The 23,604-nt window shown below is 40.3% G+C and overlaps 3 protein-coding genes across 4 annotated transcripts in view; 1 reads left to right on the forward strand and 2 right to left on the reverse strand.

Annotated features, from left to right (window-relative positions):
* Positions 1-454: 454 nt before the first annotated feature.
* On the reverse strand, positions 455-1,655 carry foxd5 (forkhead box D5). Its single transcript, XM_070834404.1, has one exon. The coding sequence runs from the start codon at positions 1,653-1,655 to the stop codon at positions 588-590; it is 1,068 nt and encodes a 355-aa protein (XP_070690505.1). The 3' UTR covers positions 455-587.
* A 1,755-nt stretch (positions 1,656-3,410) lies between these two features.
* On the reverse strand, positions 3,411-17,899 carry cbwd (COBW domain containing). Of its 2 annotated transcripts, XR_011584404.1 has the most exons (17): positions 17,822-17,899; positions 17,236-17,395; positions 16,915-17,001; positions 16,314-16,410; positions 15,968-16,059; positions 13,285-13,344; positions 12,527-12,564; positions 11,203-11,249; positions 10,357-10,443; positions 10,117-10,161; positions 9,368-9,424; positions 7,053-7,104; positions 5,334-5,402; positions 5,152-5,217; positions 4,891-5,017; positions 3,750-4,015; positions 3,411-3,713 (listed from the first exon to the last, which is right to left on the reverse strand). XR_011584404.1 is itself a non-coding variant. In XM_070833167.1 (16 exons), exons 2-16 carry the CDS (start codon positions 17,354-17,356, stop codon positions 3,942-3,944), a joined length of 1,119 nt encoding a protein of 372 aa, XP_070689268.1. In that variant the 5' UTR covers positions 17,357-17,395; positions 17,822-17,899; the 3' UTR covers positions 3,411-3,941. The 2 variants fall into 2 exon arrangements, 1 of the variants encoding a protein (XP_070689268.1); XM_070833167.1 differs by having other exon boundaries at positions 3,411-4,015.
* A 3,333-nt stretch (positions 17,900-21,232) lies between these two features.
* Positions 21,233-23,604, forward strand: part of dock8 (dedicator of cytokinesis 8) — a 50,491-nt gene continuing 48,119 nt past the window's right edge. Inside the window, exon 1 of the mRNA XM_070833997.1 lies at positions 21,233-21,297. Within this exon, the coding sequence (XP_070690098.1) occupies positions 21,245-21,297 (53 nt within the window). The 5' untranslated portion in view covers positions 21,233-21,244. The remainder of the gene's footprint in view (positions 21,298-23,604) is intronic.

Genomic DNA, 23,604 nt, shown 5'->3' on the forward strand with positions numbered 1-23,604 from the left:
TATTTTATAAAAGAGGACCTCTGCCACATTAAGCTTCACTTGTTATATCTTCATAACGATTAGTAACGGGTGTTTTAGTCCACTTTTTAGGTTATTACAACGTTTGACTGTAAAAATGAAGATTGATTTCAGGGGAAGTTGTAACTTTCTAAACTGTCTCTTTTCTGTTCAAACTAAATTTTAGGCAGCCTGACACCTGCATCATCTCCAAATCACAAAACCGTAAAATATTTTTGACTACATATTATAGAAAAACCAGCATTACATTGTACATACTGCACATCACTGCTTTAAGTAACCAAATAAAGAGTATTGAACAGTAAACATCAGTTATTTTTCAGACATTTATTTTGATACGTTTTGATGACAAAATCACATTCATCAACGACAGTTTCCACTGCAGCAACTCTCACAAATATATTACCACTCATCTTATTTACATTTGTTTCTTCTAAGACATCATCTGAATACCAACGTACATAAATATCATGCAATTAAAATATTTCTTTGAGAAATGAGCTACACCAACGTGTCTTCACATAGCATCAAACATACAGACACCGGAAAGTTTCTTATAACCAAAGGCTTTAGCAGTGAGGGTACGAGAGTCTGAGGTGCTCATTTATTAAAGGAGCAGTGCTCAGCATGGCAGGAGGGCAGAATGGAGTCCTGGGAGCCTGCAGGAGCGTCGGAACTAAACAGGCAGCGGGGCCCGACATGAGGTGACCGTACCCAAGAGCGCTGCGAGGTCCGAGCTGTGGATTTGGGCTCTGTGGGCTGATGGGAGAGGGTTTGCTCATGATGCTGTCAATGCTGAAGGAGCACTTGATCTGCGGACCAGGCTTTGGCTCAGCTGGTTCTGCGGCGCACAGCTGCGCTCTGAAGTCTTTAGGCCCGATGCGCTTCTCTTGACTGTTCAGAGTTTGTGGCAGTAAGTGATAGGAAGAAGGGGGCATCATGATGCCCTCCTGCAGGGGCATGTAACGGATAGGAGCAGCGGGCGGGGGGCTTACCTGGCCCTGTACGCAATATGGTTGTCCGTACGGCCGGTAGCAGTTCAAATTCGAATAAAACACTAGTCCGTCTTTGCCAAACTCTGGCTGGTTTCGTTTGAAGCGCTTCCTCCGCCGAAGGAAGCTGCCGTTGTCGAACATGTCCTCCGAGGCAGGGTCCAGAGACCAGTAGTTACCTTTACCCGGGTTTCCAGGCTCCCTTGGGATCTTGATGAAACAGTCGTTGAGGGAGAGGTTGTGCCTGATGGAGTTCTGCCAAGCGGGGAACTTGTCTCTGTAGTAGGGAAACTTGTTGCTGATGAAGTCACAGATGCCACTCAGAGTCAGCTTCTTCAGCGGGCTTTGCAGGATGGCCATGGTGATGAGGGCAATGTAGGAGTAGGGAGGCTTTACCGAGCTGTTCTGGCCTTTCCTGGACGAAGGTGCGTCTGCGCAGAAACTGTTCTCGCTTTCTCCCGAGGAGTCCGGCTCTGAAGAGTCAAATTCAGCACCAGACTCTGCTGAGGAGCCGGGGTCCGTGGAGCACCCACTTCGATACAAACGCCCGTGTGTAGGCTCATCCTCGCCCACTATATCAATCTCATCCTCCTCCAGAGGCAATGCAGCGTGTTGTGAAGCTTCAAATTCACCAGAGAGAGTCATGATCACACACTGAATATTCAAAAAATGCGTAGAAACTCAACTGTGCCAAAAAGACATTAGTGATTCGCCGTGCGTAAAAAAACCAAAAGGCCCCTATTCGTGCGTAAAAGCGCATCTACCGTCTGGTTCTTCCGTGTACCGGCAGTTTGATGCTTCTAATGAAAGCTGAGGCTTTATATGCTGGGAGCCTGCTGTCCAGCAGGCCAGTCCCATTAACCCTCTGGACCTATCAGAGTAGCCCCTCACCGCGGGGAGCCTGAGAAGGCAGCCACGCAGGTGGGGGGACTTGGGGTGTCCTGAAGTACGCAAAGCCTATTCATGCACAGAAAAAGGTAAATTGCTGTACTTTATCAGATGTCGAGCTTTACCAAATATTTCAAAAGAAGATATCTTACTGCTTCAAAGCTTACATAATTATGTATTAAGACATTCCTTGATGGGTAGAGGCTCTACACGACCAAAATCACTATGGTGTTATATGGTTCATCACTGTCTGCACTCTTGCAGCATAGACAGTGAAGATATTCACAATGATTGGTGTGCACGTGAGTCTGATGTAGGACTGATGCTGTTTCCAACATGTGGACATTTCTATAAAGTTAACTCTTGATATATATTACAAATCGTACAGCAGCACAGTCAGAGGTGCGATGCTCTTGGGAATTTTAACACCACGCCTAGTCAGTGATAAGAAACAAAGTGTTTCCCCTTTGAGCCCCCGCGGGTTCGTTTAGTTTGCCACCTCTTGATGCCCGCGGGTGGTGTGACCATGAAAATGGCCGTGATAGGGCTTCCCGCAGCCAGCAGAGAAAAGAGGTAATAGTCGCCTTAACGAGGCCATAAGCATCAGAATCGAGTAGGAAACGGCTCAGCTGCGTGGTGCGCCCTGGGCTGCACGGCTCAGCTCGGCTTTACAACTGGGATGAATAAGCAGAGCCATCCTCAAAGCAAACCGGTCTAATAGCGGATATGTGATAAAACCGTGCTGCTAAACTATCTCCATTGCAAATGACCAAGTTGGGAAAACTCCACCTATTTCGTCACTTGAATGGGCCTACTCCATGTGTGTATGAATGGGAGTGTGTGTGTCTGCGAGAGAGAGAGAGAGAGAGAAAAACTGATTGATGGTTCTCAAAATACCAGAAAACTAAGTATAACAAGCACAAACTTAAGTTGAGCAGCAGGTGCAGAGTAGTAGCACCTCAACATTTAGTTTTAAATGCCTAAGTAGGATTTAGTATTTTGAAACAAGGCAAAATATATGAAATAGGTTTAAAGAAAACATTTTGCATCTCCAATGAGAACAAGTAAAAATAAAATTTTCAGCTTGAGAGTAGACAAAACAATCACTGTGTGAGTTATCACCCAGTTCAGAAGGGAGGATCTGTAGATCAAAATATTACAGGTTTGCATGCAGCCTTTCTGAACCATAATTCAAGCCAATTGTAACATCATATCTAGGAAACTTCTGCTGTGAAACACTACTTAACCTGCAATATTTGACTTACTACACATGTGAAATATCCTTTGTTATAACCATGGCCAGCTGACCTGAAGGCAAAAGTTAAAAACTAAGATGTTAATGCTCTTGGAGGCCTTTTTCACACTACGTCGATTATCATAGTGAACTTACCACTTTAACACAAAGGCATTTTGTCACCATTGTTATGTTAATAGTTTACAGTTGTCCGATAGAACTAGCCATTTTTAGTAATGGTTAAAAAACATTATTTTAGGTTATTATTTTTAGGTGTATGAAAGCAGTCAGTCTTTATTTTCAATAATTAAAATAAAACAGGATGTTAAAAGCCAGAAACATAAGCAAGGCTACTTCATATACAAAGTACCACATTTGATACAGTGTGTCCATTACTTTGCAACTTCCAACACTAATTGGGTTCCCAACCTTCAAAAATTGCAGATATTTCGAAGCCATCTTAATAAAAAATACAATGTGCTGATTAGATTTCTGGACCTTTGTAGCATCTGTGTGTGCACACATTTTTGAGGTCATCTGAGGACAGCATTTAGCTCAGGCACTACAGCAACATGAACACTCTTTGATATAGTGTAGCTTTTAAAGCAGGTAGTGACTGACTATCATAAGTTGAAACTACTGTATTGATCATTACCGTAACTTTCACCATCCTCTGACGTACCTTATGTCCCTTGTAGGAAAGGAGTGAATGTCTGAAACACAGTCCCATATTTAAGGATGGCCAAAGCCCACAACTTTTGCTCCAGATTCAGTCGTTTTCAATGCAAAGAGTAGAGCAGCGCTCTTTGCTAATTTGTCTCTGCTCCTTGCACCACTGCAGAGATGAACTGTTCTTGCAGAATGTCCTTGTCCAGGTTTCTTCCTGCAAAATAGAGTAGAGAAAAACAAAAGCATTAACAAAGCGCAGCCACACACACACACACACACACACACACACACACACACACACACACACACACACACACACACACACACACACACACACACACACACACACACACACACACACACACACACACACACACACACACACACACACACACACACACACACACACACACACTTGAGGTGTTACATATTACAGTGGATGCTGGTTCATGTACAGGAAAAGAAATTGCAATTTCAATATTTCAAGAGACTGAAAAATTTTGATGTCTGTCGTTTTGTACAAATCATAGATGAAAAAGACACACAATTATGATGGTGTTATATCAGAGTTTCATTAGTTGCATTGAGTTACTGATTTCTAGAAAAATCTCCTTTTACAGAATTTGAAATACTCAAATGAAGTGTCTCTATTTTCTAAATAATGTGAACCAAATATATAACATAATAGCAAATAGTTCCCGTAAAACAAAGTGTTCCTCAAATCTATGATACAGGTTCACAGCCAAGATCTTAGGTTAGGATAAGAAAACTACTAAACTGTGAATTTATACTTAGACTCAGACTTTTCTTTATTGATCCCCCATAGGGGGAAATTCAACATGTTACAGAAGCAACAAGTAATAGAAAAAAGAAAGAATAAAGAAAACAACAGTAGGAAATAAGCAATAGTAAATAAATATTGTGAAAAAAGGTTTTTTGGACTACCTACATACAGGCTATAAATCATTAAAAAGATAAGTACAATAAGGACCATTTTTATAAACATAATACAGTTCAATGAATGAGCTGCCTTCACAGTGGTAAGAATTTTATAAAGATAATATGTGAAAGAAGTGTGTGTGTGTTCACCTATAAAGACCAATCTGTTGATCCGTGGGTTCTCCTCCCAAAGCTGTGGAGTCTCATTCAGGTCATACAGCTCGTGGACCCCCTGCAGCATCACTTGGTGGGCTTTACCTGCAAATGATACTATGCCCTGAAAACACACAAGTCACAAGTCACGAGTGACACATTAACCAACACTGAATGAAGTGTTTGAAGCTGATTAATACAGATAATAAAGTGGCAGTTATTGATCACTGCTGCCACTGGGGTGACTATTGTGCTTACCTTTAACCGAATGACAGTCATGGGCTGCCCTTCTTTGTTTTTCAACATCTTTTCCCAAAGCAGATCCTGAAACAGTGGGAAAAGGGTGTTTACTTTATAAAGGACTGCATTGTGTTGGAGCTAATTAGTCATGGCAACATGGATGCAAACTAGAGAGTCTGAATGATGCAGAGTGAGCGTACCTGGATGAACACATTCAAAGCATCCTCTGGGAGATCTCCAGCCACTTCAAACGTCACAGTTAAAATACTCTGAGGATTGCATTAAATATAATTTTCAAGTGTTACAACATGTATAACAAATAGGACATTTTGTGGCTTTAATTTTTTTGAATATATTCTATCATGTTTGATTCACTGAAATACAGATAAATGACACATTGTGTCAAATAAAATTTGCAGAAAATACATTGAAATATACTTGAAAGAAGATATTTCACTAAGTAAAAATAGCAAATCACAATGAAAAAATAATCCATTACAAGTGAATGTCCTGCACTCAAAAGCACATATGTATTATCAGTTATTTCTTTTATGAAATACAATATTTCCTCCTTAAATGTACTGAAGTTGAAGGTTCTAGTAGAATAAAATGGAAACAGTCAAGTAAAGTACAAGATTCTCAAACTGTAATTTAGTACTTGGTTAAGTGAACTTAGTTATATTCCATCACTGCTTTTATGCTTTGAGGTTTAGATTTTCACGCTGTAATCAAGACTTACAGTTCATTCATGACATTTGTGTAAAATACATTTAAACATATATTTTCGGTTCACCGAAACCAGCAGAGTCATTATGAATGTTAAACAAAAGAAGTGCTTTTACACCCCGGCTGATGACTTTGTCAAAGACCGTGTCAAAAACCACGACTCCACTCGGCACCTGAAACCCAGTAACGGCACCCCTCTTTATCTGCCCACATCCCCCCTCTCTCTCTCGCTCCTCTTCTCTCTCACGCGCTCCCTCCTCTCCATACTTCCTTACAGCATTAAAAGGGCACTTTGTAGATATTTGAGGGTTTTGTGTTGAAGTGTTAAGGTTACACACTTCCTTGTCATTTGGTATAACAACAGAAAAACAGCATTCTCATTTACATGAAAAGAGCAACATGGGGAAGGGGAGAAGGGGGGAGAAAGGGGGAGGGTCTGTGGGACTGTTGGGCTTCATGCGGGAAAGGGAACCTGGAGAAAGCAGACAACAATGCTGTTATTTGCCCACACAAACAACCCTCATCTCTCCTCATCCTGTGATAAAAGTTCATGGGTATAAAACACAACTGAAAACAAGATCAGGCCTAATTGCCGATAGAAACTTGGGATTAGACTAATCCTGGAATTAATAGTTTGAATAGTTTACATCGTCATTGAAAAGAACTGGATTTAATTGACATTTGGATAACGGGGATACACTGCATCCTTTCTTATAAAATGCTACACCATAGGTATGGACATTTAGTTGCTAATTTGACGGTGAAATATTGTCTGTATACCACATTTTATGACACCTGGATTCAGTTCAAACAACTGTAAAGCCATAACACTTCAGGCCAAGACTCTTGTCAGTCTAGCCACAGTGTGCCCAGTCTACTGAATGTTTATGCTGCGGCGTATGACTGGGAGTCTGGGTCTATTTGTAATGTAACAAGAAAACATCAAAAGCCTGAAGCTGATCTCAACACAAAAACCAAAGCAGGGAGGTAGTTTTCACAACAGTGTCACAGCCTGGGGGAATGCAAGGCACAATGTTAGCCTGAGGAGAATGCATCCCTTTATCCTGTGGGAAATGATGTGTTGAAATAAATTAGCAAACAAAACAAGGAAAACTGCAACCTGTGCATACAGAGTAAGCATCAGCAGTTAGTGAATAAAAGAATAAAATTACAAAAGAGCATACAAACAATACCTTGTCAAGATGTGGTCTCGTAGATTTCACAAGTTGCAGCTTCTCTGCTAGACTTTCAGAGGAAAGAATTGATTAAACATCACAACATATTCCCTCAGTTTCATCTGACATAATAGACCCATCTCCACTTAAAAAGGCTCAAAAGATTACAATGCTGTATTCTAACTATGATTAAACGCAGTCACATCGGTTTTTGGGGTTTTTTTTTTTAACTTATAAAAGATTTAAAAATTGATTCAACAAATGGGTCCGTTAGCTGTACTAGATGGCTATGTTTGCACATTGTGCCTTGATGTACTGACCAGTCATTTTTATCATTTCCAGAGGTGCCTTTAGACTCTGTCTCAGTAAAAAGACTGAAGACTGAAGACTGAATTTGAATAATATTTCTTATTTTTATGGCTATAAGAACCCTTGGGCTGTTTAACGGCCGTGGTTCCAACATTTCTTCAACTTGACTATATGCCAATTTTTTCCAGCTTTCCTCTAATCTTTGCCATTTGTCTTGTGATTTGCTGGACAATTTAATTCTTTAAGAATCCAACCCATAAATGGAGGAAAATAAAAGATGTTATAGACATACAGGATATACACAATCAGTGATGAGGTTTTGCAAGTAGATACCGCTTTATTTCTAAGGCTCTAAAGCCAAAGTAGAGAACCAGTGTTTTAAGCTGCCATGTTGTTTCTTGAATGACATTTTTTACAAAGTTGTATTAGATATTTTATTCCTTATTTTATATTTTCCTTTCTGTTTAATTTCGATTTTGTGGCATATTTTGTGTTTTCCTATGTTGTTTTATCTACGATAGATATTTATTGTCGTGTACTGTGATAAACAGGTTTTTAATCTCAATAAGGCGTTCCTGGTTAAATAAAGGTGAAATAAAATGCACACCAGAAGCAACAAATGCACTTGTACAATCTAGATTTTTTATGTATCCTCTCCATATTCGTACCTGTTTGAGCACAGTAAACTATGTAGTTTTTGCCTCTATGTTCAGCCTCACAGTACAATACACTGCATGCTGTATCAGTGCTTAATGACACAACTCTGAATGGACTTGTGAAAACTTTAGAAATGGCAATTAAATCCTACAAAACACCCACCACCACCCCCAAACAAACTACAGCCCTTATTCTCCCCATCAGACCTCCTCATCCTCCCCCTTCTCCCTGACCTCACAAGGAGGCTAAATGTTGTGTCCAGCAGCTTGAGCCCTGCGTGCTGTTAGTGCCACACAGGTGGAGCGGCGGGGGGCCGCTTCAAACAGCCAGTGTGGGATCGAGGGGAGGAGGGGCCTGGACTCTCAAAGGAAGGGGGAAAGGAGCTATCTGTTGGGACAAGGGGGACTCCTCAGGAGCCAGTGGACACACACAGCTCTAATCCTCTGCAGCTGGTCTCAGAGACACTGACTGAGGGCATGTAAGAGAGCTTTAACACCGTGGCCATTTCATTCACATGAAAAGATGAACACTGACTCTATTCATGAGAATGACATTCTACAGGGGATACAATATGATGACCACCCTGCTGTGTAACAGGGGGACGCTCAATAAAAGAGTCTGTTAATTAGAGAGAAACACGGTGAGCAACAGTATCAAAGACTGCTGGGTGCACAGTTCAGACAGACAGCGACAAAGGCCATCAATGCAGCCAAAATAAGCTCTTGATCTTTCACTGCAACTTTTGAAATAGAACATGATCAGTATTACACATTGGCACTGCCAATATCACCAGCGGAGGCCTCAATATCAATTACAAGAAACTGCCATGAAGGAATGCAAAAAATCTTGAAAACTATATCACTATTGCATCGTTTGTCCACCAGAGAGCACGGACATGTTTATTTTTCAGCTGTGAAATGTCCTGCTAGTACATTTTTTTCTCAGCTATCTTCTTGTCACATAATTAGGGTCTACATATGAGAAATGTTGAATACAATACGTCACTTGAACATCTTCAAATGTCCAGTTTGGCCTCTATTTTAAAAGTCAGTTTCCTGACAATAAGATCCTGGTAACCGTGTTGCACTACAACTTATACTCTTATACATTTATGTGAAACTTTAAATTCAAAGTCAGTGCAAGTTAGTGCTGTGTAAAATTATTAGACTAAAGTGTCTGTCAGCTGCATGTACACGTGATGGACTGAGCTGTGCTACATCGTGGGATTTTGTCAGGGTCATTTTTTAATTTGTGGAGCTGAATTTTTATTTATTCATAAAGTTTATTTTTTAACTGTAAACTGTAAATTTTTTCAGATCAAATACATTTTGTGTACATGTCATGTACATGGGCAAAAACAAACTCACTGTGCTGCATCCTTGCTGTCAAAGGAATGCAGATCAAGCACTTCAGAGAGATCCACCCTGTGGAAAAAGATCACTGGTTATTGAACTTTTTTTTATAGTTTCATTCAAAATCCACTCACACTATCGTAGGCAATAAATTAAGCAAGGACTTTCAGCTTTTGCTACAAGTTGGCTAAAACTGATGTTAAGGGTAACCCAGTGAACTGACTGAAGCAAAAACTTGGGGGGATGTTTTTCCGATTAGCCCCCCACTGCACACCGTCTTTCATCTGCTCACCCTGGTCTGAACTCTGTGGGCGTGTGGGGGCAAAGCAGATCCAAAACACACCCAAACCTTTGATACACACTGCTTGTGTTAGCCAGATGCTACCTGGGTCCAATAACACACAATATGCTAACACAGAGGGTGCTTATACACACACATATTTACACGCACGCACATTCACACATATGCAACCATGGCGGCTTGAAGACCCTGGGTCAAAGAGCAAAGACTTGTGGGTAACTGGACACCATTGAAGGTTTACTCAGGGTGCAGCAGTTTGTGTATGTAGATGTGTGTGTGTGTGTGTTGAGGGTTTCCCTTGAACAATGTCACGCCTGAACGGCTTCATCTTTGATATAGAGATCTGAGCAAAAGCAGCACGTGGAGTTCATCTGTTACACTAAGCAAAGAAGGAGACCTGGTACAAAGCTAAATATACAAAAAAAGAACGTTTGTTTTTGTGCAGGAAAAAAAAAAAGCGTACCTTGACCTCTGGGTTTCTAGGATCTTGACAAGACCGTTTACAGATCTGAAGTGAGAGGAGTAAAAGGTGAATACTTTTTATTCCTACTAACCTATTTCCCTAAAACATTGTTCTTCATGACCTAATAAAGTTATCCTAAAGTTACATAGGGAGCTCAATAATAAGAACACAGATAAAAAAAAAAGCAGGTCACTACTACAAGGAGGGAGATGATACGCAGTAAAAGTATGTTAAGCTGACCTGACAGCATCTCGGATTTGAACGAGTTCCTCCTCCTTCACCAGGTCTGTCTTGTTGATTATGATCATGTCAGCGACAGCAATCTGCCTGAAAAAGACATTCAGCGATGTTTATCTGGCAAGTGACACAATTTGCACAAAACCAACAACAGGAGAAGGAATTTGCACCATGAATCACACAAAATTAACATCATGAGTATAAACACTGAACCAGCTATACCAGGAAGTCATTGCTTTGTGCATACTGCTGACAAATTAAGTTAAGTGTTCATGCCTCAGATACAGAAAACTCTTATTAAGCTGCTGTATGTACACGTGTGTGAGTTTTCATGGGTTGCACTGAGCAAAACATGCCAAACTCAAATGGGAGCTGAGTGCTGTTTAGCTTAGAGGTGAAAACACAAACAAAGACAAAGAATGCAAGGGGTCGTGCAACTGGTCTTTCTTCATCAGTGTATTTGCTTAACAACAACACCACCACACAGCTGCTGGAAGAGACAAACAGAGACGCCAAGGGAGACAGACAGGAGGGTGGCAAGAGTACAGTCAACAGCATGTTATGAGACCTATGAGAGTGTGGTGGACACTGAGCGGTTTGTTTAGTCATAAAGGAACAGTTGTGTACAGTCAGCTTAGCTAAGCACAAACACTGGAAACAGCCAGCCTGGCTTTGTCCCAAGATAACAAAACCCACCTACCACCATCCCTAAAGCTCATTAAAGTTATATCTTGTTTGTTTAATCGCTAAAAGAAAAAGTGTAATAAACAGCAGTGTGGCTTCCCTCTATAAGAAAGTAAAAGTATGTGTTTCCCAGCGATTTATTTTAAACTGTCCAGGCAAACATACCTGGCTGCTTCATTGATGAGTCCATCTGATTTTTCCTCCAATAGTTGCTACAGAAAACACAGATAGCAAACAACAACAAAAAAAAAAGGGATTTAAAAGTGCAACATTGCTCAAACTGGACCAACAGATTTCCAACTTTAAGCACATTCTTGAAAAAAACAGAAATATCAGTGACCGTTGGCAACAGCCGACACAATATGTGACAGATAAATTGGTAAAAGAAGGGCCTGCATTTCATCTTTGTGAACTAAGTGACTTTCCCAACACATGAAACCACAGGAGATTGCTTTTCATTTTCTGCGCGTGTTGTGTGTTTGCAGCATTTTCCAGAACAGTTTAATGTGTAGTAAGAGACAGACAGGGCAGGAGGTGTTAATCTGGATCCTGACCCCTGAATGTCAATCTGACATCCGTCTGTCACTGCGTGCATCATGACTGCTTCGTTTCCACAAAAAAGAAAAAAAAAGAATGACAAAATTGTATTAAAAAAAAAAAGCTGAACAGAAAGGCCAGTTGCTGCTTCTTATTAAACGACCTCTATAACATGAGACAAAGGCCTTTCAGAGTGTGTGAGGCCAAGGGCTCAAGTGAATGTGAGAGCCCTCGTACAGAGGGATGTTTTATGGTACAGATGAAGGGAAAGGCAGGTGGGTGGATGTGACAGCCCTATTACGGCGGTCACATCTCCGATATCAATTACTCCTTCATTATCACTTATCCTCTCCTTCCTTCATCTTGCCTCCCGCCACTGAGAAGAGAGAGCAGCACATAGGCCATGAAATGTGTCACCTCGCTGAGCATGACACCTTCAAATCAGAGCCCATTATCTAGGTGTCACTTGTCCTGTTCCTTTTAAATATCACAGAGAGGAACAGGGGATATATATATGTATGTGTGTGTGTTACTATGCACTGAGGGTTTAAGAACAGTCTCATAAGTTTAACAGCTTGCTTTAGATTTAAAGTCACTAAAAGTACAATTTATTTAGGTTTTGCTCAGAGATGCACACTGCTGATGCTCTGATGTTTGGCAACGAGATGATAAGAGCTGCAATTCATGATTGCAGATTCTCCAAAATGATGACTTTATGTGCTTAGTTTTGTCCGACCAAGAGTCCAAAAGACCAAAGATGTTCAGTTCAGTCTGAGAAAAGTATTAAACTTTCACATCTGAGACGCTGAAATCAGAAACTGTTGGGCAGTTTTGCTCGACAGATGTCCTCAGCTCTCAAAAATGTTGCACTTTAATTTCCTGTTAATTCATTTCAACAATAAACATGAAATTTTCACAAAATTTGCTTCTTGAGTATCTCCTTAGGACATACCTGGAGTCCATACTTAGCGTCGATGACAGTGACGATTCCTAGGATGAACAAAGTGATAGCGGTCAGTGAATCAAATGTTGGGCCACACCTTGTGCACATTCTTTTCTTCTGAACTGCAGTTGTGCCTTTTGGTGTTTAGTTTGTCTAAACCACTTTCTCTGAGTTCCTTGAAGTACACTTTTGGTCTGCCATCCTGTCACAACAGAGCGGACAGCTGAGTATTTAGTGTGAGGTGCGAGGTGAAAATATGTCATCCTTTCAAACAAGGCAGGCAACATTTGGGTAAGTCAGACAAAATGTCGCTTTATAATTGGACTATACTTTAAGCTTTCACGGCCTCAAATTTCAACACTAGCAATTATAGCTCCTTAATCAGCACCAAGAGCATCATCCCTGCAGGTTTAGTAAAACTATTGGGCCAGTGGTGTCCGACTAATAACATTTGAGTAAGAAATCTGACCCCATTAGATCTATTAGTGTTAATTATGTTGGGATTTCCAACTTCATCAGTCTTTTAGTAGAAGAAGTCTTATGAAGTTTAAAAATGTGCCCTTAAATTAAACACTCCATTTATGAGCTTAATGTATTTATCTTTGCCAAAATGTATTGTTATTGTAAGTTAATCCAGCAGGATCAGTCATGGCTGAGAAGCTATGTTTGACACTCTAGACAAACAGTTTAAACCCAAAGGGCGTTCCCATTATGAATTTCATTGCACAAATTGACAAAGACACACTGTGCCATTACAAACAGCTTACCATCCAAATAGATGTCACTGCCGAGCTCTGCATCGACCCAGAACATGGAGGCCACGGCTCCTGCCAGAGGAGGAGAACTGGTCTGTTAGATTGTAAATGGCTGGAGTGCATAAATACATACAAATCCAAAGTAAACAGAGGCCACATTCGTCCTTTTTATGTTTTCTTTTTCAGAAATGTACTTACTAAACTATGTTTGTTTTCGATAAGGCCTTCAAAATAATAGAGAAAACACAGTCCCCTGGCAGGTTACATAGACGGTCAATCAAACATACATCGTCAGACATCAGTGATGATTGATACAAGACTGATGACAATTTACACAATTAATTCTTGAAATCCAGGTGCAATGCTGTACTATACCATATTACTAGTATTTAAATTAATTTAGGGATGCAACTAAGTTCATTTTCATTATGATTAATTGCAATTTTTAAAAAAATCTATAATTAAGTGGAAGATAATAGTGAGACCAGCTAATTTTTGGCAATTTTACTTGATGAGATACAGAGGATTAATCATTTATAATAATAATTGTCATTCAATGAAAACATAATTTTAGAATTAAATGAATTCACTTTGTTCAATGGCATCCACATGTTAAGTTTTTGTGCCTCACGTCAGTATTGCACTATTGTTAGAAACCCTGCACACGTTGTTTTCTGGCTGAGCTCTGTGGAGCAGATAAAACCAATATCAGAAGCTTTCAATTGTTTATCTCCTCCTGGTACATTTAGTTTGTTTCTATTTTCCTGTGGACGCGGTTATTACAAGACCCTATGTTACCATACCAGCCATAGCTTGTTCACATAATGCGCTTTTGTCAAACTGCCAAGCGAGAATAAGAAAGCATTGTAAATATTTGATGGATGTGTAATGAAAACACTGTTTTTGAGTGGCATGTTTCACATAACTCATCCAACCTCTTCCTGAATGGAAGAGGAGCATCCCCTGGGAACCATTATGATTGACAGCGCTGCCAGGGCCAATGACAGTCCTGTCCTGGTCGATAAAGAGCCTGTCTCAGCCAATGACATGGCAGAGGAGCGAGGACAGCCCCAGTCTGAGCGTGCTCTGCTGGTTCTGTCTGTGAGGCCAAGTGGTGTGTGTCTGCCCATGCCGCTGCCTCCTGACACCTGTCACTTAGCGACACACCCCAGTTGTCACAGCGCTCACTCTGTAATGGCCTAATATTGATTTTCCTGATTCAAAGAGATGAATAGACAGCTACGTTTTTTTTTTGGCGGCTGCCCTGATGAAAATCGGCTTGTCGGAAGTCTGGTCCTCAGAGATACAAAATGTTTAACTTCTGATGTGGCTTTACAAAGAAATCACATGACAAATTTCATAGTGATCCATAAGTCATCACATATATATAATAAATATACATACATATATACATAACTAGCGCATCTTATGTACTGTTATTATTATAATAATTATGATCATTATTGATTGCTGTCGGTCTTGGGTGTTACTTCACCTAATTTCTTATTCACATCTTATTCATTGTTACTGATTGTTGGTGGTCTTATTTTAGTTTTTATTCCTACTTCTTAATGGCTTTAACTCACATGTCTTACTATATATTGTATTATCAAGTATATTAGTATTATTGTTACCACGTTGTCTATTTTAATAGTGTTTGTGGCTGCAACTTCCTTGGTAGTCACATGTTGCGCAGCATATTGCTTCCACCTGGAATGAGATGTGCTATATATATATATATAAAGTTTTGCTTGCTAAAATTAATAAGGGACATTCAAAAGGTAAACTCTAACATGGCTTACAGCTGCTGGCTGCTCATAGATACCTAAACATACATACATTGTATACTTATTCAATTCAATTTACTTTAGTTCATCACTCGATATCAACTCCTGTATACAGGTTTGTTCACTTGTAGGCTGCTCCTGAATGTAGCACTTTTGGCTGTGGGGTTTTCAAGCAGATCCTGTCTGGATCCCAATTCTCGACTGACTGCTGATCCTGTTTGACAATGAGCGGCAGTGGTGGAGCCTATTCAAAGAGGTGTGTAAGGTGTGCGTTGGCAATGTGAAGACCACTGTCAGAAGTTACTTTAGTTCTGTCCACTATGTCGTGAAAACCAGCCATTTGAAGAAGTTGGTCAATCTTTATATATTCCTTTATAAAATGGCCTGTTATGAGAAATGCAGGTCTGTGTCAGTTGTTGAATCTGGTCTGGTCCTGTTTTATTACTCTGGAGTGATGTTGGTACCTTATAGAAGTTACACGGCCATTGCTATATAATACAACTGCGAGCCATTTTTATGCTGTTTAAGGTTACTTAAGCTAAGCCGTTGGAATATCGAAGCTGTAAAATAACACGTTAGCAAAGACACTAATTGAGTGATATCAGATTGGTTATTTTTTGCATAAAATAGATGTTGCTGTTTGCCAGCTGACTGTCAAATGTCTGTGATGTGAGTGGTGTGTGTGGGGTGAAGGAACCAGGTCCTCTCTCTGCCTCCAGCCCACACACGACACACCTCCCAGTGAAACAGCTGGTGACTACATGAGGTTTCAAAGAGGGCAAATAACTGTCCGTATGCTCCCCAGGCCTGAACTTGAGAAAATAATAATCAACTTAAAAATCAAACACAGAATTGCATGACGTATTTATATAACTGATCTTATTTTAACTTTGCAAATTGTGTGCTACCTGGATCAGCGAGTCCTGTGGTTTCTAACAGGATGTAGTCGAACTTTCCTTTCTTCTCCATCAGGTTCTCGATAGCTTTAAGACCGTTGTCCCTGAAAAAGTAAGGAACAGCCAGTAACGATGAAACAATTCAGTAAAACACACCAACGTATATTATGTCTACAGTAACACCAGACATACACTGTACCTCAATAAAATAAACAGCAAAAATGCCAAATACAGAAGTAAATATAGTTCATTGTTCATCACTGATAAAGTATTAGCTTAAGAATTTAATCTTAAGACCCAAAGCAACAAGTTACTGTAGTTACTGTAACACCAAACAGGCTTTAGTTACTCTACGTACTTGACAGAGCAACAGAGGCAGCCATTTCTCAGTTCTAGCCACTCCTCATACAGCTCTCCTGCATGGCTGACGGCGAGGGACTTCTCAAGGGCGCTGCCTGTAGGTGGAGGATGAGGAGAGCAAGAGCAATCAGAATAAAAGTAAATGATAAAGACCAAAGAAATTTCTACCAAACGGGCTATGTTACTGTATATTTTGCAAGCTAAATTGATTTCAAAAAGCGAAATATAGGTTTTTAAAAGGCCAAACAAGCCTGTGCATAATTTAACATAAATGTAATGAGACTAAATTAAAATATTTACTAACAGCAATGCAAACATGACACATTTTGCTGTACCAGAGTGTGCAGCCTTAAAAACTCTGGATTCATACAGTAGCGAAAAACACTTTCACTTCTAGTCAAAGTTGTTACTATGCTGCCCTCTTGTGGAAATTTGAAGAAATAACACAACAGGTGCCAAAAGCTAAATGTTCATGGACCATCATCAGCCTGGCATGTAGAACGTGTGCACACAGTTTGGGGCATCTCTGTTTGGTCCAAACAAAATCAGCCAAAAATACACCAAATTTTGATTCTTGTGACGGTCGCTTATTAGTTTACCCTCTCCAAATTCATTGAGTATGACGGCAATCCGCTTGTTGTGCTGTTCAGTTAAGATGTAATTCAGGAGTGTAGTCTTTCCAGCACCTACACAGGAACAAACAAGCAAAAAGCAAAGCAATCATTACGTGCAGCATCAATAGCTGCCGAAGCTCATGATGAAAAACATTCTGTAATCATGATGATCATTATGAGAGTGAACACCCTGGTTTAGGACCAGAGAAGCTTTTGGTTGTGGTGAGTACAGACTGACAAATGTCTGAGACTGCAATCCCCTTTATAAGCTCATTAAAGCTGTGAGTAATACAGATAGTCTCTCACCGAGGTAGCCTGTGATGATGGTGACAGGTATCTGCTCTGCAGGAGCACCAGGACCGGGCGGGCTGTCGATGGGCACCAACTCTGGGCAATCATCTTCATCCTCAATCACCAAGCCATCCATCCCAGAAATGATGTTTGCCAACGCGGACACAAGGTGGATCTGAAATGAAGAATCAGTAAAGTAAATGGTTTATGGGCAGGATTAATCAGGAAGTAGAAGCATGAGACATAAACATTGATCAGTCATATATTTCATACACATCACACAGCTTACTGGAACATCAGGCGACACCAGATTTAATGCATGGACGATTCATCAGTGCTGCAGATGTTCGTGAATATTCAGCAAGTACATCTGATGAACTGACTTACGATACACTAGATAAAACCCTTAAAAGGTCTAAACGACACAGAGGAGGTGAGTGAACACAGAGGAGGGTATTAGCAGGTGTTGATAGTGTGAATCCACTGAATGAGCACAGCCAACACTTAGCTTAGCCTCTATCCCTCCTAATACCTGCTCAACCCGCCGCGACAGCAAAACAAACCCACTTTCCTTCACTCACAAAGCCTGTAAACAAATTACCTGATTGTTCCTCGGACAGATGCAGATATTCAAAGTTTTCACCAAAACAACTGCCTCCGCTGCACTGCTGTTGCTTCGTGTTTTGACAGCGTTACACTGTAGAGACTCCGGTCAGAACCTGAAGCGGCGACAGAAGGTTCCGCTGTGGTCCACAGGAGCGAGGAGGGAAGGGAAGAAGATTATAAATAACATTAGAGTTCAGAGATGATTAAAACATATTCATATATATACTAAATATACTTTTATATAGTATATTTAGAGTTTGTTTATTTATTTAGTATATCTATCAGCACTGTACTTGAGTACAAACTCTTATTATATATTAAATATGAAAGATTTTCTTTTCATGTGACTTTCAATGTCTACTCTACTATATTTCAGGCAATATTGTACTTTTCACTCCACTGCATTTATTTGACAGCTTTAGTTAGTAATTACTCAACAAAGTAAGCACAGCTGGAGCGATTAGTCGATGAATCAATTAATGGACAAACAGAGGATTTGCTGCTTTTCCTTTTCATTATTTGAATAATTAATTTTTTTTTGGATAATTTTGAGGTTTGTAGAAGTGTTCGGTCAAAACAAGCATTGGTGAAGGTGTCACTTTGGACTCTTTGGTAATTGTGGCGATATTTTTCTCGTTTTCCTCGACTTTACAAACCAAACAATCGAATAAATAATCAGGTGATTAATCAATAATGAAAATAAAGATTAGTCAAAAAGAATAAATATTATCTCCACCTCAACCAACTACTTTTTTTCCGTCTATTTTTCCTTTTAATGCTTAAAGTAAAATTTTCTGATGATACTTACATACTTTTATTTGAGTAAATGAGCTAAAATACGTCCTCCACCGCTATTTAACCGACGAGGAAATCATTAGAATTATTAAAACACTGGCACGACAATAAACACACGAACATTTTGCTTCTCTTCGCCTCAGCTGCAGTTTCTCAAACTCATCTCGATGTGATGACAAGCATGAACCACAAGAGGGCGACAGAAAACAGTTTATAGCAGCCAGCGCCGTCCACACGCCTCATTTCATCTACAGGGCACAAGTTAGTGAGGGCTGCCAAAAATACTCCACACCTACAAAAATATGCAGGAATCCTGCAACAATTATAGGAATCTGAACATTATACTAATATTATTGTATTACAGCACAATGAAGTGCCTCGGCTCAATGTTGAATAGCACAGACTTTGAATCTTATACTTAAAAAAGTCCAAATATTTAACATCACTCTCTGACAATAATATTGCAATAAAACACATGATAATGACACCAAATATTGCGTTTTTTATTGGACGCTATATTGTGGCATGTAAGGTATGGTGTCTATCCCCTGAAAGTAAGGCTATTCTTGTTCTAGTGATTTAACACACACACAAAACCCTCTAAGGGTGCAATAAGGTGTCCATGATAATATTAATGAATATCACAAGCCTACAAATCTGTCAGGAAACATTATGCACAGGCTAGTGTTAAGATCCTGTCACATTAAAGGACACACAGAGATATAGTATGTGTGAACTAACAGCTTCTCTATCAGTTCGGATACAAAATGCTATAATAGGAAAGCTCAGCTGTGACATTTTGTCCATTTTTATGCCCACAGCTCACATTCTTATATAATCTTTACGTATGTGTAAATAATCGATAATCGAAAAGATATGAAATTCAATATACATTTTCTGAGCCTAATGGAGGGACTACATATGAAACCTGATCCATGATTGTCTCGGTGTCCCACAGGAGAAGGAGCGCGCACCCCTGTATGTTTGCTGTCAGCCATGTTATGTGAGTGTTTAAGTCTGGGTGAACTGACCATGACATGCACACTACTTTTTACTAAAGATCTCACAATGCAATGAGGTGCACTTTATCGATGTGATCTGCCACGCTTCACCTTGCAGCGATGATTCAGAAGCCTGTGGTGACAAAGGCCCATTGTGCAGTGCCTACTGAGTATTGACTGAAAGAGGCTCCTTCTAACTGTTTACAAGATCAGATTAAAAAAATGAATAAATGTGGGTAAGTGACCCTCGGGTGCTCTGCAGAGGCTCTCTGCTTGTTCTCAACATGTCGAAAATGACATGTCAGGCCTGCACCTCAGAGCTTTTATATCTTTATGTTGTCAGAATTAAAGTGTCCACCATTGTATTGTAATAAATAAGGTCTTTGTCATTTTATTATGGTGTGATGTACAATACATTTGATCACCACACCAGACTCAAAAAAAAAAATCAGAAAAACTTCTCAGCTGGGAAAAATTTAAGAACAATGATCCTACATCAAAACCACTCCTTTGTCTTTAAATGGGTAGCCTACTCCGTCAGTGTAGTGTTGTTCTCTCATAAAGTCGGAGGACTACAAATTTATTTAATTAAAGAAGGCGTCAGAAACGGATGCTGCCTCTTTCCTTTGATTTGGAAATATGTGATGTTCTGCAATCTCCAGCCACGAGACAGGAGGTAGGACTGAGCTCTCATACAGGAAACACTGACTGTTTATGAGCCGGGTTGTGTTCGGCTACTACTACTCTATTAAGGAGCTGTTTCATTTACAACTTTTGGAGAAATCTTTCATTTTTACTCATCAGAAACTGGATTTGGTTCCTCTCTCTCAGTCTGTGTTACTCCTCTGCAAAACACACACAAGAAGAGAGAGAGAGAGAGAGAGAGAGAGAGAGAGAGAGATGTTAAATGTTAATTTAAAATGTTCAGTGTAATAAGGAACATTCTCTTTAAGCAACCAGTATATCAGCATGTCACAACCTGAGGGACAGTGAATGGTCTAGACACACACACACACACACACACACACACACACATGCACGACGTGCTCTGTTGATATGTAGTTAGTAGATAGGATAAAGAATATTCTGCGTATATAATACATTTTAATGTTAATTATCAATGTTCATATCATTGCACACTTTATCATTGGACAAATTGTATTTTGCTCTTTGTTTATTTATTTACAATTTTTCTTTTTTATACTTTGGCAACATTAATCCCAACTGTCATACCATTAAAGCCAATAAATTTCATATGAAATGAGAGAGAAGAAGAAGAAAGAAGAAGAAGAAGAAGAAGTAGGAACCAAAAGCTTATCTCGGCAGCGAGGGAGCGCACGTGTCCCGTCCAGCCTGTCCCATCGTCCCCTCCCTCTCTCACCCCCCCCACCCCCACCCTCTCTCTCTCTCTCTCTCTCTCTCTCTCTCTCTCTCTCTCTCTTTACGTGATGCCTAAAATCAAATGCGGAAGTTTACACCCAGTGAAGCTGCCGCCTCCTCGGCCAAGATGAGTGTGGACCTGACGGTCGGGCTGTAGGAGGGAAGCAGCGGTGCGTCGGTGGCAGCGACGCGGTCACACATCAGGACTAGCAGCGGAGCCGGAGAGGACTTCAGGCTCCCTTATGGCTTCTCTGGGCAGCACAGAGCGACGGGCTTTCGCTCTGAAAATCAACAGGTAAAAAATGTCTTGGTCCGGTTGTGGTTTGGTCCATGAGTGAATATGAACTCCTGGTACCTCCCCTGAGATATGGGAGGGAGCCCTTTGTTGACAGTGGAGCAGGCAGCCACATGTTATGAATGTTAATACTGCAGGTTAGTTCAGTCTGTCCCAGAGGGGGAAAAAAGGCTCCCTGGAGGACAGCAAAGAGCAAACTTTGCTTCAACTTTCTCAGAAGCACTCATGAGAATTAACACAGGACACAGTTAACTTCTGCTCATGCTGACAGCCACGTGATCAATCCTGAACGCGTTATTAGTTTCTCACTTGAAGGCTCAGTGCTCTAAAGTGGAGGAACCTTCTCCACTGACAAAGCTATACTCTATACTTCAGTGTCATTTCCTGATAGGAAAGGCTGAGGATGCTGATTCTATATCTAGTGTTTTTTAATATGATCATTTCCTGTGGTGTGTGTGTGTGTGTGTGTGTGTGTGTGTGTGTGTGTCAGGTCTGACCGGCCTCATTCAGAGCTGCTATAAATGAGGAGGGATGTGGTCATAGTTCCTGCTGTGACACTGGCCAGGTGTGGAGGAAGCATGTATATGGAAGTCTATTGTGTGTGTACCAAGCCTCCTCAGCAGCGTGACACGTTGAAACAAATACACTAATACTTCCTATGATCAGCAGCGCAGTCGAATAAGGCTGCTTCAGGGGTAACGGTGTGTGAGCAGGTCAAACTGAGTGCTTAAGTTATGTGTGAGTGGTTGTTGGTGGTGGTGTATTGTTAGTCATTTAAGTGGATAAGCGCAGAGCGGGTGCAGAGATGGTTTTGGCCAAACTTGCAAAAAGCAAATTGTTTACCCTCATATAACATTTTTATGGTCCACACTTTGTATGATTTATTTTGTCGTGGTTGGGTTTCGTCGTACATTGTGTCTCTACAAAGTTTTTAATGTTAAGTGTTGTATTGACTTGAATGACTGTAACATACAAATGGTTTTCTTCGCTTCTGCAGCTCTTATGAGCCCTCATTAGTGCACTATCCAAAACTGTGTAACTTGGATGAAAATGGAAGATTAATATTTATATGTAAGATTAATATTTATATGTTCTCACATGAGGAATTTTAATGACTCACCACTGATGTCATGTCATGTAACAATGTGTCTGTTAGTTGTTTTCTTGATTCACTGATCAATAGTTTTGGCTATAAAATGTCAATATCCCAAAGCCCAAGGTGGGAAAAGCAGCAAATCCTCATGATAGTGAAGAATGTTTGCTTAAAAAACAACTTTTAAAAATAACTTTTAAACAATCATAATCATAATGATTCTAGATTAGTGTCTGATGATTTTGTGAGTCTGAAATCCTCCATCCACCACAGTGAACACACCACACTCTTGTTTTTAATAGCCAGGAGAAGTCATGGATATGTGCTGTGCTGTGCTGAGCTGTGCTGAGCTGTGCTGAGCTGTGCTGAGCTGAGCTCAGCTGCTGAGGGATGTGAGGGATCCTGGTTCACAGCCTGAATGCTGTGATGAGCCAGCGGAGGAGCTGGGTAGAAGATGCTGCCCTGTAGCAAAGCATGCTGTTGTGGAATGTGTGGTTGCAAAGTGTTAAACAGCACAGCCAGTAAGTGATGATGCAAGAGTCACAGTTCTACACTCACTGACACTGATTTGACAAAGTGTTGTGCTTTTCAGTCAGGAAATTCTGCCTGTTTTAGTAGAGTAACAGCATTTCAGGCAGGTTATTTATTTTCTGAGGTGAGTCTTTGTAGGTCCAGGTAGTGTAAGCTTTTTGTGGTTTTTAAGCATTTTGTCTGTATTATGATAGTGGACAGTAGAAAGGCGACAAGAAATGAGAACACAGAGAAGGGATGCTAAGGTCTCCTTGTCAGACCCGGTGACGTTGCCGTTATATGATCAGCATCTTAAACATGTAGGTCACTAAGACGCCACCATATGTGTAAATTCAAAGAATCATGATACACCATGAGACCTACATTTTGTGTTCATTTGTCAAACTAACTGCAAATTAATGTAGTATATGAAGGGAACCAGCTCAGGTAATTATGGCAACAAAAGCCAGACACAAATAAATCACACTGACAAAGAGGAACAGTAGTGACAAACAGAAACTGAAGTACATGCTAGCAGGTTGGAAAACCTGCCACGCACCCTAATACATTCCATATATGTAGACATGTTTGCAGTTGAGAGAGAGTCACTTAAGAGTTAAATAAGGCATGCTAACCCTCACCCTCACCCTAACCTTTTTATTCACCCCTAAATATTCTATATGTGCTCAGTAGCAGTTCCTGTC

This window comes from Pempheris klunzingeri, chromosome 7, assembly GCF_042242105.1.
Source record: "Pempheris klunzingeri isolate RE-2024b chromosome 7, fPemKlu1.hap1, whole genome shotgun sequence".
Classification (NCBI taxonomy): Eukaryota; Metazoa; Chordata; class Actinopteri; order Acropomatiformes; family Pempheridae; genus Pempheris; species Pempheris klunzingeri.

Coding starts and splice junctions, on each gene's coding strand:
- cbwd (XM_070833167.1), bottom strand. CDS start 17,356: ATGGATGGCTTGGTGATTGAGGATGAAGATGATTGCCCAGAGTTGGTG. Junction 5,218..5,333: donor CTTTGAATGTGTTCATCCAG/GTACGCTCACTC, acceptor CCACTGTTTCAG/GATCTGCTTTGGGAAAAGAT. Junction 5,018..5,151: donor TGACTGTCATTCGGTTAAAG/GTAAGCACAATA, acceptor GTGTGTTTTCAG/GGCATAGTATCATTTGCAGG.
- foxd5 (XM_070834404.1), bottom strand. CDS start 1,655: ATGACTCTCTCTGGTGAATTTGAAGCTTCACAACACGCTGCATTGCCT.